Source organism: Hibiscus syriacus, unplaced genomic scaffold, assembly GCF_006381635.1.
Source record: "Hibiscus syriacus cultivar Baekdansim isolate YM2019G1 unplaced genomic scaffold, ASM638163v2 tig00002511_pilon, whole genome shotgun sequence".
NCBI classification, from domain to species: Eukaryota; Viridiplantae; Streptophyta; class Magnoliopsida; order Malvales; family Malvaceae; genus Hibiscus; species Hibiscus syriacus.
This window is the reverse complement of record NW_024061932.1, coordinates 4,115,070-4,131,537: the sequence shown is the minus strand read 5'-3', so window position 1 is coordinate 4,131,537 and position 16,468 is coordinate 4,115,070. Positions and strand designations below refer to the sequence as shown.

General features: G+C 31.9%; 3 protein-coding genes across 3 annotated transcripts; 1 reads left to right on the top strand and 2 right to left on the bottom strand.

Moving 5' to 3' along the window:
• Positions 1 to 8,442: 8,442 nt before the first annotated feature.
• On the top strand, positions 8,443 to 9,341 carry LOC120146791 (trafficking protein particle complex subunit 3-like). The gene has a single exon (XM_039160288.1). The coding sequence runs from the start codon at positions 8,554 to 8,556 to the stop codon at positions 9,112 to 9,114; it is 561 nt and encodes a 186-aa protein (XP_039016219.1). The 5' UTR covers positions 8,443 to 8,553; the 3' UTR covers positions 9,115 to 9,341.
• A 123-nt stretch (positions 9,342 to 9,464) lies between these two features.
• LOC120146801 (probable LRR receptor-like serine/threonine-protein kinase At1g06840) lies at positions 9,465 to 10,033 on the bottom strand. Its single transcript, XM_039160298.1, has one exon. It carries the CDS (start codon positions 9,949 to 9,951, stop codon positions 9,643 to 9,645), a length of 309 nt encoding a protein of 102 aa, XP_039016229.1. The 5' UTR covers positions 9,952 to 10,033; the 3' UTR covers positions 9,465 to 9,642.
• Positions 10,034 to 11,150: 1,117 nt separating this feature from the next.
• On the bottom strand, positions 11,151 to 15,968 carry LOC120147527 (probable LRR receptor-like serine/threonine-protein kinase At1g06840). Its single transcript, XM_039160878.1, is given in 14 exon segments — positions 11,151 to 11,607; positions 11,712 to 11,870; positions 12,323 to 12,837; positions 12,994 to 13,062; positions 13,210 to 13,296; positions 13,406 to 13,477; positions 13,695 to 13,763; positions 13,911 to 13,979; positions 14,281 to 14,387; positions 14,444 to 14,474; positions 14,767 to 14,838; positions 14,933 to 15,004; positions 15,371 to 15,521; positions 15,711 to 15,968. Coding segments are annotated over 14 exon segments (1,962 nt in total). The 5' UTR covers positions 15,769 to 15,968; the 3' UTR covers positions 11,151 to 11,176.
• Positions 15,969 to 16,468: the final 500 nt, after the last annotated feature.

Here is a 16,468-nt window from a genome sequence, read left to right as displayed (position 1 = left end):
TCACTCTTGTCATTGAAAATTACTAAAAAAAACATAAGAAGTCCTTATACTTTTGAAAAAATTAATATGGTCCTCATATTATTTTTTTTCTCAAATGTAGTACTCCAACTCATAAAACAAACCAATATGCCCTTTGATCAATATTTTTTCATCGTTGACCATTACGGTGTTGATATGATGGTCTACGATACTGACATGGCAGTTCATCTGTCACATTTGAGTTACCAATTTAACTCATCTGTCATGTCATACATCATGTTATCAACCACCGTGGATTGCTATATCAGTATGTTTACATCAAATTCGAACAATCAATTTTAATAAAAAAATAGTTTAGAACATATGAATAATCATATGATAATTTTCTAAGTTTTAATAGTCGGGAGTAGGAATGGCAACGGGTCGGGTTCGGGGTGGGTTTTGCTCGCCCCATCCCCGAACCCAAAATGAATCCCCGACCCGATCCCCGACGGGTTTTTTATCGGAGCGTCCCGTCGGGGATTTTTTTGCCCCGTCCCCGAACCCGACCCGAAATATTATACCCGAACCCGAACCCGAACCCGAAAATATTTTATATATAATTAATATAAAAAATATAAAATATTATATATATATATATATATATATATATAATTAATATAAAATATATAAAATATTATATATATATATAATCGGGATGGGTCGGGGCGGGGATACCTTGCCCCGAACCCGACCCGAACAAATCCCCGAAAAATATCCTCGAACCCGAACCCGACCCGATATCATTCAACCCGACCCGAACTTGATCGAGTTTCGGATTTCCCCATCGGGTTCGAGTCATATTATCATCCCTAGTCGAGAGACTCAACAAAACAATGACTTATAATCGAGGAACTATTTCAAAACTTTTAACCGTCAGTGATTTAATAAAGTAGTTTTCTATAGTCTGAAGAACAATTATATACTTTACCCTTCTTTTAAAGTGTTGGTGTGTTTTAATTTTAAAAGTATATAATTGATTTCTGAATTTGAATATAATTTTAATAAAGAAGTGATTTTAATTATGTCATATTTCTTCAAATTTTTAATACATTCAAATAATTACAAGACAACTTTAAAAATTATATTTAATATTAAAAAATAATTTAATATTACAATCAGTTTTTCCTATTTTTCCAAATATTTTATTCAATTTCTTTATTCTTTTTTATACTCTTTCTTTAAACGTTCTAGAACCATTTGAGTTTGTGTTCATATAGTATGTTCATACAGTGAGAGTGGGAGACAACTTAGAGAGAAAATATTTTTGTGGATGAAGTGAAGGAGAAAAATGAGATAGTAAAAATAAATAAAAAATATTTGTCTAATAGTATAATATCTTTATCTAATTTATTTTTTGTTTAATATTTTCATTGATATTAAAATAAATCTAATATTTTTTACGATTTAAATTTTAAGATTTTTTATTTAGTTTAATTTTTATTTAATTGAAGTTGTTGTCTTTTTATTTCATAAAATAAATAAAATTTACTTGTTTGATTAAAGATAATTCATTTATTAAAATTTAAATTGATTATAAAAATAAATTAAAATTTTTATTAAATATTAAAAAATTGAAAACATCACATGTCATGTAAGTAAAATTAAAATCATTCACTTAAAACTATAAATAAAATATAAATTAATAAATAATATCATCAATGATACTCGATTAAATTATAAATTTCAAAAGTAAATAGATGGATTAATGCCCAAATAAGTACCCAAACTATACTTTTTGTGCCAAATAAGTTCCTACATTTTTTGAGCCATCCGGATGTCTAAGCTATAACGTTACATTAGCATTTTAGGTATTCAGATCATCAACGCCGTTAGTTTTCTTTGTTAAGTGACATGTGTCACAACCTGATAATTTTTAAAATTTTACAAAAAATTTTAAAAAATAAATAAAATTATATATTTTTAAAAAATAAAACACATAAATTTTGAAATAACCCCTAAACTTTGAAAATCTTCATTTCAACTCCTAAACCCTGGCCGACCGTAGCCTTTTGCCATCGAAGAAGCTCCACCCGACCTCCCCTCCCCCCGGCGACCAAAACCCCTATGAAATCAGGATCGGTTGATGATCGATCGATGAGAAATCGACGTTTAAAATCCCGCAAGCCCTAGGATGAAAATTGCGATTCCGACGATAAATCGACAACAACATATAACTAGGATGATGGCAAGGACTACGTCGACGACGGCAGTCGTGGTCGAATAGGGTGACGACGATGAATTAAGGTTAGGATTTGGGATTTTGAGGCTATTTTGTAATATAAGAAAAAGTTATGGTTTTTTTATAAATATAATAATATTTTTAAATAAAATAATTTTTAAAATTATTAGATTGTGATACGTGTCACTTAACGAGGAAAACTAACACTGTTGACGACCCGGGCACCTAAAATACAAATGTTTGTGCAAGGACTATGTCGGCGACGACGACGGATTAAGGTTAGGATTTGGGATTTTGAGGATATTTTGTAATATAAGAAAAAGTTAGGGTTTTTTTTTTTCATAAATATAATAATATTTTTAATAATTTTAAGCAAAATAATTTTTAAAATTATCAGGTTGTAAAATGTGTCACTTAACGGGAAAAACTAACACTGTTGACGACCCGGGCACCTAAAATACAAACGTTTATAACTTTAGGCATCCGAATGACCCAAAAAAATGTATGCACTTATTTGACACAAAAAATATAATTTGGGCACTTACTTAGAAATTAAGCCTAAATAGATTAACGGAGTTGATGTTCTATGGTATTATTAGTAGATGGTCTTTTAGTAGATCTTAATTGTTTGGGAAAAGAAGTGATCTCAGTGTTGGAATGATAGTTATCTCTTAGGGGGTGTTTGGTTCAAGGATTGTGGGATTCCTATTCTATGGGAATTCCACATTCTCATGTTTGGTTGGTCGGGAATCTCATTCCCGGTAATGTTTTATTACCAATAGTAGATTTTTTTGGGTATATTACCTGGAATGTCATTACCTCCCTTCCCTTAAGTATTGTAACATTACCGGCGTTTTGGACTAAAATGCCCTTAAATTTTTATTTTTTTCTTTCAAAAATATCGTTCTTCTGTCATTGAATAATAAAAATTCTAAGAATGTTAAATTATAAATTTATCCTTAAATTATTTTAGATTTACAAAAAAAAAATCTATAATTAAAATTTTATATGAAGTTCAGGGGTTAAATTTTTTTTACCCTTTCATTAAACCTTTTTTATATTTTTAATTTTGTAAAATGTTTTTTTTTCAAAATCATACCTAACGTTTAGTTTTTGTTTCATTTTAGTACTCACCGTTAAGCTTTTAACAACAATGTATTTTTTATGAGTAAATTACATTATTCATCACTCAGCTATCTTGTCACTCCTATTTTGGTACCAAAGTTTAAAAAATTTCAATTTAACTACTCAACTTTCAAATTATTCCCATTTTAATCACTCTAATTTATTTTATTAATATTTTTTACATGACAGTTTTTATTATTATTTTATTAATATATAATTAAAAATAAAATATATATTTGAAAGTTAGAGTGATTAAATTAGAAGTAATTTGAAAGTTAACTAATTAAACTGAAAAAATAAACTTTAGTGACCAAAATATGAGTGAGAAGATAGTTGAGTGATGAATGATGTAATTTACCCATAAAAAAGGTGTCACATGCAAATATCTCATTAATTTTTTTACGACGAGGTATTAAAACGAAACAAAAACTAAACGTTAAATATGACTTTGAAAAAACTGAAAGTTTAAGTACTAAAACATACCAAAATTGATAGTTTATATACTAAATGCATAATTTACCCTTCTTTTTAACAAATTGAATTCTCAATATTAAATTGAAAATATTTAAACAAAACTTCATAAAAAATATATTTTTCTATTGTTTCTAATATATATATATATTTGTAAAAGTTTTAATGATAAATGAATAAAATAAAATGAGAAATATATTAAATATAATTTTCGAAGTTTGTAATTCTACCTATATTAATATTTAGTTGACTGGAGTCACTCTCGGTGAGTTCGACGATGACAGAGAAACGACATCATTGTCAATAATGATAGAGACAAACCCTAGCAATGCTCCGACCACCATTGTATCTCCACCGTCATCATTTTTTCTTCTTTTTTTTTGCGTTTCTCTCCCATCTCATTGCCACACATCGGCCACCATTGTCTTATCGTCAAAGTCCACTCATCAATCTGATTCCATTTCTGATCACCCCTTTGTCGTCGGCAAAATAGGAAATTAGGGGTTTAAGATTTGAGAATTAGGATTTTTATGAACTGTGAAGTATTTTGTTTAAAATATAAAAGTTTAAGATTTTTTAAGATATAATAGTATTTTAAAGTTTTTTTAAATAAACATTTTAAAATTATCAAAATGTGACATATGTTATTTAACAAGTATTTTTAATGACCGTTACGGTCGAAAAATCTAAAGTGATAACATTTATAATATTAGACATTTAGATAGACAAAAAAAATTTAGGCCCACTTAAAGAAATTTTGGACACTTTTTTATATTAAGCATAAAAATAATCTAATTTATATTAGAGAGCAACACATCCAAATAATGACAATCCATAATAAAAAAAATCCAAAAATGATTTTATATCATTAAGATCTTTAATCTACCAATTGCCCATAAATCTAAATCAATCTTATATTACAAATAAGAAAACGAAGCTCAAGTTAGGATAAGAAAAAAATAAAATAAAACAGTTTGAAAAAAACAAAATTAGTGAAAATTTTAAAATTATACACTTTTCTTTTACATTTGAGAAAATAAAATGAAAATTTCATGCAATTCGTTTGGTCTTCCTTCATAATTGTTTATTGTCCCATTATTCTAGCTTAACTATAATAAATTGTTTTACCAACTAAATATAAAAAAAAATCCTTCATTTTCAATTCCTTTTAAAATCATTCACGCCCCTGTAGCTTAGATTTTTTAGAGTTACAATTTGTTAGAAGAAAAAAAATCTCTTTGCCTTTTCATTTTGGCATCCATGGAGTTATATACAGGGATGGGTATGGACATGACGAGTTATAATTTGATCTGATTTAATCGGGTTGAATTTTTTAAGAAAATTTTGAGTTTGGGTCTATAATAAAAAATATTCGATTCAACTCAAAAAATAATATAAATTTACCTCATATATTTAAGAATAATTACAACAAGAATCTTCTATATATTATTCGTTTGATTAGATCCATATTTTTATTAAATAAAAATAATATTTTTTTTATAATTATATTTATCTCATGTCAAGTTAAATCAAATTGATTTAGTTTGGATTTTATTTGAAAGATTGAGTGGGATTCGGGTTAGGTGAAGTCACCTCTAATCCTAGATCGAGTTAGATTTTGGATGAAAATATATATTTTCGGATCGAGTCGAGTAGACAAAAAATCTGATCCATGTTCCTCTCTAGTTATATTAAAACATTTTTTTCCGAAAAAGAACCTAAAATTTTAAATGGTGAAAAAACGAATCAAAAAGATTTTTCACAAATATAAAATAAGAAAATATAAAAATAAAATTTTATTAATATAAATAAAAGAAGAAAAGAGGAGAAAGCTTATGGAGAGAGAATAGAGAAAAACTTAAATGTCTCATTACCCCTTAAATGATATCATTTATTTCGAGTTATCCCTTAAAATATTTTTCATTACGTTTTATCCTTTAACTATAAATTATTATCTCATTTTTTCCCAAATTATTAATACCGTTCAAAAAAAAATCTCGGACCAATCAAAACATACCATGTCATCTCTTAATTTTTATTTTCTTTATCTAAATAAAATCAAAATTAATTAATAAAATAAAACATATAAACTACCAAAATTACCCCTCAACCCCACCGTTAACACCACCCTCCTTTCCCTACCCCAACACCTCTGTAAATTAACGATCGTCAAATTCATCTAAAACTTGAATCAAAATTTTCGACCTTGGTCACTCCAATATGCACATTGCAACAATGAAGTGTTGGTAAACCTGCAATATATATATATATATATATATATAAACAAAACAATGGGTTCTTTTCAAACCTTAAAAAAATGGTAATTTTCTTGTTATTTACCTCTTTTTCTTTACACATAGGGATCTGAACGAGTACCATTGGGAAGAATCCATTTTCAAGAGCTGCAACAACGCCTTCTTTGGGAATTGGCTTGATCTTTTTGAAACAGATCCAAAGACAACATAAACAGAGGATTAACCTATCTGAACTTTGGGTTAAGAAAAGGACAATGCAGACATTTTCCAGGAGTTGAAGCGATGGAGCAATCAACCCGACCCGAATCAAAACCCAACGAGATTATAACCATTCGAAGACATCTTTAACACCGAATGGCTCCGTGAATATGTTCTATAAATGAAGCTCCGAAATGATCTCAGCCGTTATAATACGTGGTGATCTCGAAAATGAGTAACAATAAAGATAACCAAAGGAACATTTTGATGCACGTATGGAACCCGTTCTGTTTTCGCAGGAGGAACTGTTCTCGGTGTCGATTCGACCGGAGTTGATTCGGCGGCGGATGGCTGGACCGAGAAGCTAGCAATTTCGGGGAAGAAGCTAGCAATGCAAAAGAAAGAAACCCAGAGAGGGGCAATTTCGGGGAAGAAGGTCATAGAACCATTTTGTGTTAGGGAAAAGACAGACGGGCAATTTCGGTAGTTTACCTATTTTATTTTATTATTTGATATTTATTTATTTAGACAAAGAAAATAAAATTAAGAGATGAAGTGACGTGTTCTAATTGTTCCATAAATTTTATTTTTAACGGTGTTAACAGTTAGAGCAAACAGAACAATGATTTATAATTGAAGTGATAAATTATCTCGAAAAATAATTTAAAGGACAATTCCGTAAAATTATTTTACCAAATAATATATAAAAAAGTTCTTCATTTTCAATTCCTTTGAAATCATTCACACCCCCTGTAGCTTAGAATTTTCAGAGTTGCAATTTGTTAGAAAAATATCTCTTTGCCTTTTCACTTTGGCATCCATGGAGTTATATGTAGGGTTGGGTATGGACCGAGTTATGATAAGATTCAATTTAATCAGGTCGAATTTTTTAAAAAAAATTTGAGTTTAAGTTAAGTTTAGGTTTAAGGTGAAAAATAATATGAATTTACTTCATATATTTAGGAATAATTACAATAAAAATCTTCTATATATTATTATTTTTAATTAGATATATATTTTTATTAATAAAAATAATATTTTTCTATTATCATATTTATCTCTGATCAAGTCAATCAGATCAGTTTGGATCGGATTTTATTCAAAAAATTGGGTGGGATTCGGGTTGGGTGAAGTCACCCTTAATATTGGGTCGAATCATATTTCGGATGAGAGTATATATTTTCGGGTCGAGTAGGGTAGACCGAAAACCCGACCCATACTTATCCCTAATTATATAAAAACATTTTTCCCCTAAAAAGAACCTAAAAATTAAATGGTGGAAAAAGAATCAAAAAGATTTTTCACATAAATAAAAACAGAAAATATAAAAAATAAGATTTTATTAATCGAAATAAAAAAAAAAAAGAGAAGAGAGAATTTATCAAAAGAGAATCGAAAGGAACTAATTTTTCTTTCAAACGAAATCCGAATCAACAGTTGAAGGAGAAAGAAAAATAACTAAAGTAGGGATTTAGCATTAAGTTTAAGGAACAAAAGAAATGATACGTCTTTATTTCAAAGATATTTTTGTTTAAACCGACGAAAATCGTTAAATACCGAATAAATACAAGAAAATGATATTCTGAGAAAGCATCCAAAAAAAAAATCTACTGTTGGGAGTATTCTATTATTCAGTGGAGGAAATGTTTTCGTCAAATATGAAATGAGAATATTATTTCTGAAAAACTTGTTTTTTTAGTAATAATATTTTTCGTAAATCAAACGTTCTCTTAAGTTACATTTAGTACATAAACTTTTGTTTCATTTTAATATCTAAATTTTTTTCTTTCAAATCATACTTAACATTTTGTTTAGATTTCATTTTGAAAGTTGTCTAAAAGAACTTAACAGTGATATTGACATGTTATCATAAAATAATGACATGTCAATGTTAAAAATATATATAAAAAATATACATCAATAGTTTTATTAAATTTTTTAATGGTAATGTATTAAATTAAAACATAAACTAAATGTTAGATATTATTTTTAAAAATAATAAAATCTAGATATTAAAATAAAACAAAAATAATATCTTAAGTGCTAAATGTGTAGTTTACCCTAAAATAATAGTTTGGTGTAATTTGGGCAACGCATCTTATTTAATAAAAAACTTTTAATTAAGGAACAAATTAGTAAAACAGATAAAAATTAGGGCTAAAAATGTATTAAACCTTATTTTTATGCCTTATCTTTTCTCCTTTCTCTTCCCATTAAGCAGATTCAAAACTGAAAAAGTGGTTTCTTCTTTCACTTATTTTGGCCACCGCAACTGCGTTTGAGCATTTCAAGATCTCTACAAAAATGACTGCTGCGGCTCCCCGATCCGGTGAAGCGATCTTCTCCAGCTTCGAACGTGTGAACGCTGAACTATTCACCTTGACTTACGGAGCAATCGTGCGTCAATTGCTTACAGATCTGGAGGAAGTAGAGGAGGTCAACAAACAGCTGGATCAAATGGGCTACAACATAGGAATTAGACTAATCGACGAGTTTCTAGCAAAATCAAAAGCGTCGAGATGCGTGGATTTCAAGGAGACGTCGGAGATGATCGCGAAGATCGGTTTCAAAATGTTCCTTGGGGTGAGCGCATCTGTGGTGAACTGGGATGCGGATGGGAGCTGTTGCAGTATCATTTTGGAGGATAATCCGCTCGTGGACTTTGTAGAGCTTCCGGATACTTGCCAAGGCCTCTACTACTGCAACGTTTTGAGCGGAGTCATAAGAGGAGCACTGGAGATGGTGGCCATGAAGACGGAAGTCACCTGGATCCGCGATGTGCTTAGAGGAGACGATGCTTATGAGTTGCAGGTCAAGCTTTTGAAACAAATTCCAGAAGAGTACCCATACAAGAACGATGAGTAACTTTGGTTTTTTACTACCACCCTCATTTAGGGTTTATATTGTATTATCCAGTTTTCTTGATGTTTTTGGATCAATTTGGTTAAAATGAATTTCAATTCAGTTATTTCTTTCTGATTTGGGTTGAATTATTCTCCTCTCTTCTCTTCTCTTCAATCAAGAAATAATTTGGAAAAGCTTTGGAATGCTGAAGCTAATGTTATGATCAGAGATTTAAGTAGCGTAAAAGGTTTATTATGATCATTGTGAGTATTGTGGTTATGAAATAATCAGACCGTACTTTTACATTACGGTTGTGGTTGCTATTTGGTCCGTTATTTCGATATCGATCACAATTTAAATCTCTGGTTATGAACATGGTTTTGATACTTTACACTCGATAATTACACAACAATTTTCATTCATGCCCTCTAATCTCACACGCTCGCTCGTACCAAAATCAAACAGTAGGCAAGAATATGAATACTGCTATATGATGATCACGGTATCTATATATGTATGTGTATGTCTGTCTTGCCCGCCTGTCGCCAGTCAGCGAGGTGTGATAGATGGAACAACGCCACTGCTAAGATCACTACCCAAAACATTAGATGACGAAACAGAAGAAGCTGAAGATGACTGTAACAACTTGCCTGAATTAGAAGACGATGAAGTGGAATCTGATGAAACTGATTCAGTCTCTGGCATCATTTTCAGTATGAATTCTAGTTCCCTCACCACATCCGACATCGACGGACGATTATCAGTCTTGTCTTGGCAACAACGCAGAGCTAGCCCTGCAAATCTCTCAATGCATTCGGATGGATAACAACCCATTCTACTGTCTATTATCAAGAACATCGTGCCAGACTGATGCGCACTATTCACCTTAACACGAGATATTCAGAATAACTTTAATAAGTAGAGCTTTTTGATCCAGAACAACATTAGCATTCACCTAAGTTGAAAAAAGTAGCAGCAAAAATGTACTTGCAGCTTTCATTAAGGAGTTTGCTAGGAACATAGAGTACCTCACGGTCGCTTTCCGGTCAACATCTCCAGGAAAACAACTCCAAGGCTATAAACATCACTTTTGTCTGTCAATTTATGGGTCAAAAAGTATTCAGGATCGGTACCCCTGCACCCAACAAGAGAGCAATAAATAATATGCTATGTAGTGACTAACATCTACAAAGTTTATGTCTAAAAGGGGATCAAATGCTCAATCAATACGGCAACTGAAATGCTAAAAGTTCTCCCAGAAGAAAAATAAATTACGCTTATACATATATCAAACCATATATTCGAATGACTTTCTCATACCTGATTAGTCTGACAGATTTTAGTCAAGTTTCATTCTACACAACGAGTCCAAGACTCCAAATATAAAGTAAAGCATAAATAACGATAGGATGCCTTCTAGTCATGGCTCGCTCTTATAATGGATTCAAACCACTGGTGTTCCCCTCACAACAGTGGAAACATGATCTGGCACAGTTCCCTCGTCTTCGAGGGCTGGAGCTAACCTTGAGAGACCGAAATCGGCAACTTTTGCATTGAGCTTGGAGTCGAGAAGAATGTTGCTAGCTTTGATATCTCGGTGAATACGGAAGGATTTGCTTCAGTATGGAGCTAAAGAATTCCTTTGGCCGAACCCAGTGCAATAAGTAATCTCATTTCAAAATTTAGGCTTTCTTTGGATTTAGCTGCATATCATGTTTTAGATTAATTTTATGAGCTGAGAAGACATTTTAAAAACATATCGAGTATCAACATCAACATATATAGTATTACAAGCCAAGTAGCCAATTAGTGGCTTCAAATGGTGACAGTACACGATTAATGCTGAACTTATAGCCCATCTAAACACTTTAGGATTTAAAGGATGATGATACGATTTGTTACATAATAAAACTTTAAAGACAATGAATACTGAAAAATTACGTACCGGAAAGCCAGTACCTCAAGGTTCCATTGGGCATGAACTCATATACCAACATCTGCAAATGGACTAACAACAAAAGGATATGAATTTTACATTTAATTGAGATTTGTGTCACACCTTCCAGCGGAACAAGATCGCGTATCACCTTATGCAGCTAAAACTAATTAATATACTTCTTAGAGGTTTAAAATCCACACCATAAGGACACAGAGAAATGCACATGCACAGCCCAACCCACTCATGTAATTGACTTAATACAGGTACATAATGATAATGACCACAAAAATGTACCTGTTCCCCTTCTTCACAATATCCAACCAATGAAACTAGGTTTCGGTGATGCAGCCTTGACAAAAGCTTTATCCCTGTAAGAAATTCTCTTTGTCCCTGCAAAGATCCTTCTTCTGCACGTTTTATGGCTACAACCGTTTTGTCAGGTAAAGTGCCTTTGTACACTTTTCCATATCCTCCTTGTCCAACTTGACTTGAGCTGTTAAAGTTGTCAGTAGCCAGTGCCATTTGTTTAAATGTGAAGTCTTTCACCCCATCAAATTTCATAGAAACCGCTGAAGCTGCAAATCACAATAAGATACTTAGACTAGACTCCTCTTCTGGTGGTAGTTGGAGATCATGCTACTGGGAAAAAGAAATCAAGTAGTTATATTAAGGAGCTTACACAAACGTTTTCTTGACATTGCTCGACGTTGTCCAGCTTTTCTTCTTGTTATTAAAATTGCCACGATAGCAGACACTGCAACTGCACAGGCAGCACCCGCAACCACAACGGCTACTAAAATACCCTTTCTAATACCCTTAGTGTTCTCCTCAAACTTAACTGAGCAAACAACAAAACAATTAATGCATTATTAATAATAAAATGAAGAATAAAGAAATATTATGCAGATAATTAAACTATCAAATGGCTTGCTATTTTATTCTTAGAATAAAACGATATGCAACCACCTTACATTGTAACTCACTGTAGAAAAAGCAGTCTTGATTTTCTCAAATGTTTACCATCTACATGCCAAGCAGCATGATTTGGCCCAGATTGGTTTTCTTGCTTTATAAAGATGGAGATTCTACCAATATTTATGCTAATTTAATTTCTATATAGCTAGAAAGTTTTGTCCTAAAAGTTCAAGAATAAGACCATATAAATTTAGGCGGTATTTATTTACTAATCTCATGTTAGTAATGAAAATCAACTTCCAAATTACTATTTCAGCCATGTCAATATAAATAAGAAAACATTATTCCATAAGAATTGCAAGAGGAAGTACGTACTATCTGCATAAGGTCCAAGTAGAGTGAAACTGAGCAACTATTAGGGTCCAAACAAGTTGCTACCGGGAAAAGTCCATGACATATATCTCCATCTGATTCTCTGAACTTCGCTAACATTAAAAGTACTGGACTGGTTATTATTGATGCTAGGAAAAATCTTCAAGTACATCCTTAGGCGTCCATTCTCCCACAAATATGTATCAATTGACAGTTGATATTGGCTTAAGTTCAAAGAACGAGTCGAGTACACCTCAAAAGGCTGGATGTAAGGAGGAAAATAAGAAAAACTAGGGCTCTTCGGACGATATCCAATACTGAGAGGTGCTGCACAGAAACAAGGCAGAGGAGATGCTGGGACATATTCATAGTAATTGTCTCTTGGGCATGCTTGAATTGGGCAATTCGCTGTTGTGTTATTTAAGTTTGTAAGCATCTCATTCTCTCCAGATTCAGATCCACAGAACAGGCTTACATTCAACAAGTTTGCATTTTTGCAGACAGGATTGCCTGCAAGCCTAAAGAAAAGCTGCTAAAATTGTAAGGATTTTGATAATAAAACTAAAAGAAGAAAAAAATGCATGACGAAAAATGAGTTGGAGGTATCCAAATGGGAACATTAAACCACATGTTGAACAAGTCTAATGAATGAAACAAAAAAATAAAAAGTTTACCTCAAGGTAACATTCACCGGAGGATTTAGATGTCCTTGAATACTTGAGAATGAATTGTTTCTAAGATCTCTGCATTTTAGACGTGCAGACAAAGGGAAACTATTACGAATGCATTATATTTCATAAGAGCAGTGCTTCGCAATGTGCACGAAAACAAAGCTCGTAAAAGACACATTATGTTTTATAAAATGTGAGTTCACTACTTTCAGAACTTACAGCTTAAGTCTAGCACTAGTACTGAAGGCCATGTTCTGCCAAATGCCGGTAAGAACGGGACCTGTCAGAAAATTATTCTCGAGACATCTGCAATAAACCATCATTTAGATTCTAGACTCTGCAAAATGTAAATATATTGAGCATCATTTGACAACAGGAAATATAGAACAGTTCTATATTGCATATAGGTTCTCACAGAGTCTGAAGTGAAGGAAGGTCAGAGAAATTTGCAGGGATTGTTCCGTTTAGCTGGTTATCTGAAAGATCACTGCAATAAAGAAGAAGTCATCTCTTACTGTGAATTTTTCTAGATTTCACTTTATTAAATAATCAAAAGAAGGTAATAGTACATATTTCAAAAGGTTAACTTATCATTTAGTTAAATATTTAGGCAATTGGGATATTCAGATTGGCAGCTAAAAATACGAGTTTATTTAGTTACTTAAACAAGACACTAGATGAGTTTAAATTAGCACTCCAATTACATGGTTGTCATGTGATCTGAAAGTTTATTTGTTGGTAGGGGTCCAGTAAGATGATTCTGGCTAAGATCCCTGCCACATGAATGCATATACAAGAATATATGTTAAGATTGGTGGCTGAAATAAGATAGAAATTTGCAGTATTGCATAAAATAAATGCATCCCAAGAAGGTAAATATTAAATATCACACAATAATTAAAAGAGTAACCCAGACATACAGATAGGTAGGGTTTTGTATCCTGCTAAGATCAGGAACATCACCCTGCAAGCTGCAACTCCCGAGGCTTCTGAAAGACACCAAGTGAAACAAATAGCATCAGTAGTCTTCCGCAGATTTGTGCAAAAACATATTGCGTGTACAGTTTAGTTCATGATATTAAATACAAATTCCAGAGTTAAACGTTGAAGAGAAAATTAGGTATATGTTATAATTGAAATGATGTATTCTATCTCAAGGGCAAGTCAATGTTCTTTATGATTCTTTTAATTCATTAGTGATACAACATACACTACCTTTGTAAGCTTAAACATTTTCTTTAACTCACTAAATAAACTCTAAGACTAAATAAATGTTTTACTAACACTCACAATTTCACTAATCTCGAAAAGTTTCCATATGAAGCTGGAATAACAGATCCACTGAAGTCATTGTTATCAAGCTGACTGCAGAAATGTAGAAAACAGTTAATCCCAAAATAATTAATAGATAAATAAGAAAAATGACATTTAGGCCTTATTAAAAGTTGGTTACGTAAGATTTTAGATTGTTGCCATTCAAGAGTCTGCATACAGAATGCCACACAAAAAGTTAAAAACTAACAAAATATCCCGTTTTTCTTCTAACTTTTGGATAACAACCATGTTACCACCAATCTCAAATAGCTTCTCATGTAGATATTTTAATCTCCACACCATAAATTTAAGCACAAGCTCAGATTGATACAAGTAATATGATTAAGAAAAAGATGAACTTTTTCTGTAAAGTATCCCCTCTGATCCGCCTTCAATAAAGAAACTTATTGTTTCGTCCAATTTCTTTATGAAAGAAGAAAGAATAAAAAAGATCCAACTTACAGGAGTCTTAAGGGAGAGATATGTCCTATCTCCTTTGGTATAGTGCCAGTCAATTCATTCCACATGAAATCTCTTCCACAAACAAAAGAGAAAAGATGTTAGCTCCACTGGAAATTATATGTCGGGAATGTTTATAATGTATTTTCAAATTCATATCCCAACTCACAGTATTCTCAGACGAGAAAGTTGGCCAAGTTCAGGCGCTAAAGTTCCCGAGAGATTCATATTCAGTAGCTGACTGCAACAATTACAGAAAGCAGTTAGCATCAAGAATGAGCACCAACTTTTTTTTTATAATCAACAAAATGAAAGAAAAACGATCAAAAAGTCAAGAAGCAACTCAACCATAACTAGATGTGGATAGGGGTGTAAATGATCATTAAATGAACTTGTTCACGAACTATAAACAAACATGTTCGTGAATGTTAAATGAACGAACAATAAAACCTTATAAAATAAATATACGAACAAGAACATGATACTGAAAATTTAAACTATCACGAACTACTCATTCAAAAATAAATAAACGAACATGAACATCTTTATTCATTCAAGCTCGGTTCATTTACACCCCTAGGCGTGGGGAATGCAAGAGAAAACGTACAGTTCCTGAACATGAAAATACCCATCATCCCCAAGATCATTAGAACATAGAATTCCAGTCCAGTTGGCTGTGCAAGGATCCCCTTTGCTCCAATTTCTGAGATTGTTCATTGGATCAACCAATTGCTTCTTCACTGCTCGTAATGCACTAACTGCAATTGGGAAATCTTAATAAATAGTTAACAACGAAATTCCAGGCAGCGCCAACGGTTTAAAGATTAGCAAAAGTCAAAAGCGAAATCATGAGTCATTTCTATCGTTATTGCTGTTTGGACTCAAATTGTAACCTCATGACTTAGATTTATCAGTGTTAATCAGAAGTGCAAGTGAGCAGGACAAACCTTCAGAAGGACGGTAATAGGAGAAGCAGCCGCCGCAAGGCAGAGGGCCAATATGCATCCGCCGAATCTCACTCTGCAAATCATTTCCGAGTTGACAAAAACAAAACGAAACTCAAATGAAAATGTTAGGTTTTAGCAGGTAAGTTGGAAGATGAGGGGAAAAGGAAGTGAGAGAGAAGGGAAAATGGAGAAAGAGATGGCTGCGGTTGACTTTTTACCAACCAAGAAGCCATTGTCAAGCTCCTGATGAATCAGCTAGCTGTTATGTAATGGGTTGTTCTGAAAATATATCAAATGTTTGGGATATTTATTTATTTATTTTAACTAAATTATATCATTAGCCAATAAACTATTTTTTTATTTTCATCATTCAATTATTTTTAAAACAATATTATAATATTTTTCTTTTGATCATCATTGTTAAACATTAATCATGTGAATATTTTTAAATTTTAAATGAATTAAAAGTAAATTATATCATTAGTCATTAACTTATTATTTGTTTTTATATTATATTTTTTAATTGATCACTGATTATCAAAAACTTAACAATAATATAGACATTATATTTTAATTTTTCATGTCACTTTTTATCTCCTCGTTTACAATTAATCGGGAAGCATGAGACATATTTCATTTGGAACTTATGGGTGCAGCGGACCAAGCAAATCTTTGATCCGAAAAATGTCGAAAGAGCAATGATACTTGAGCGTAGCTGAAGATTGGTTGTTGAAACATGCAACAGCAGAGGAACTTCG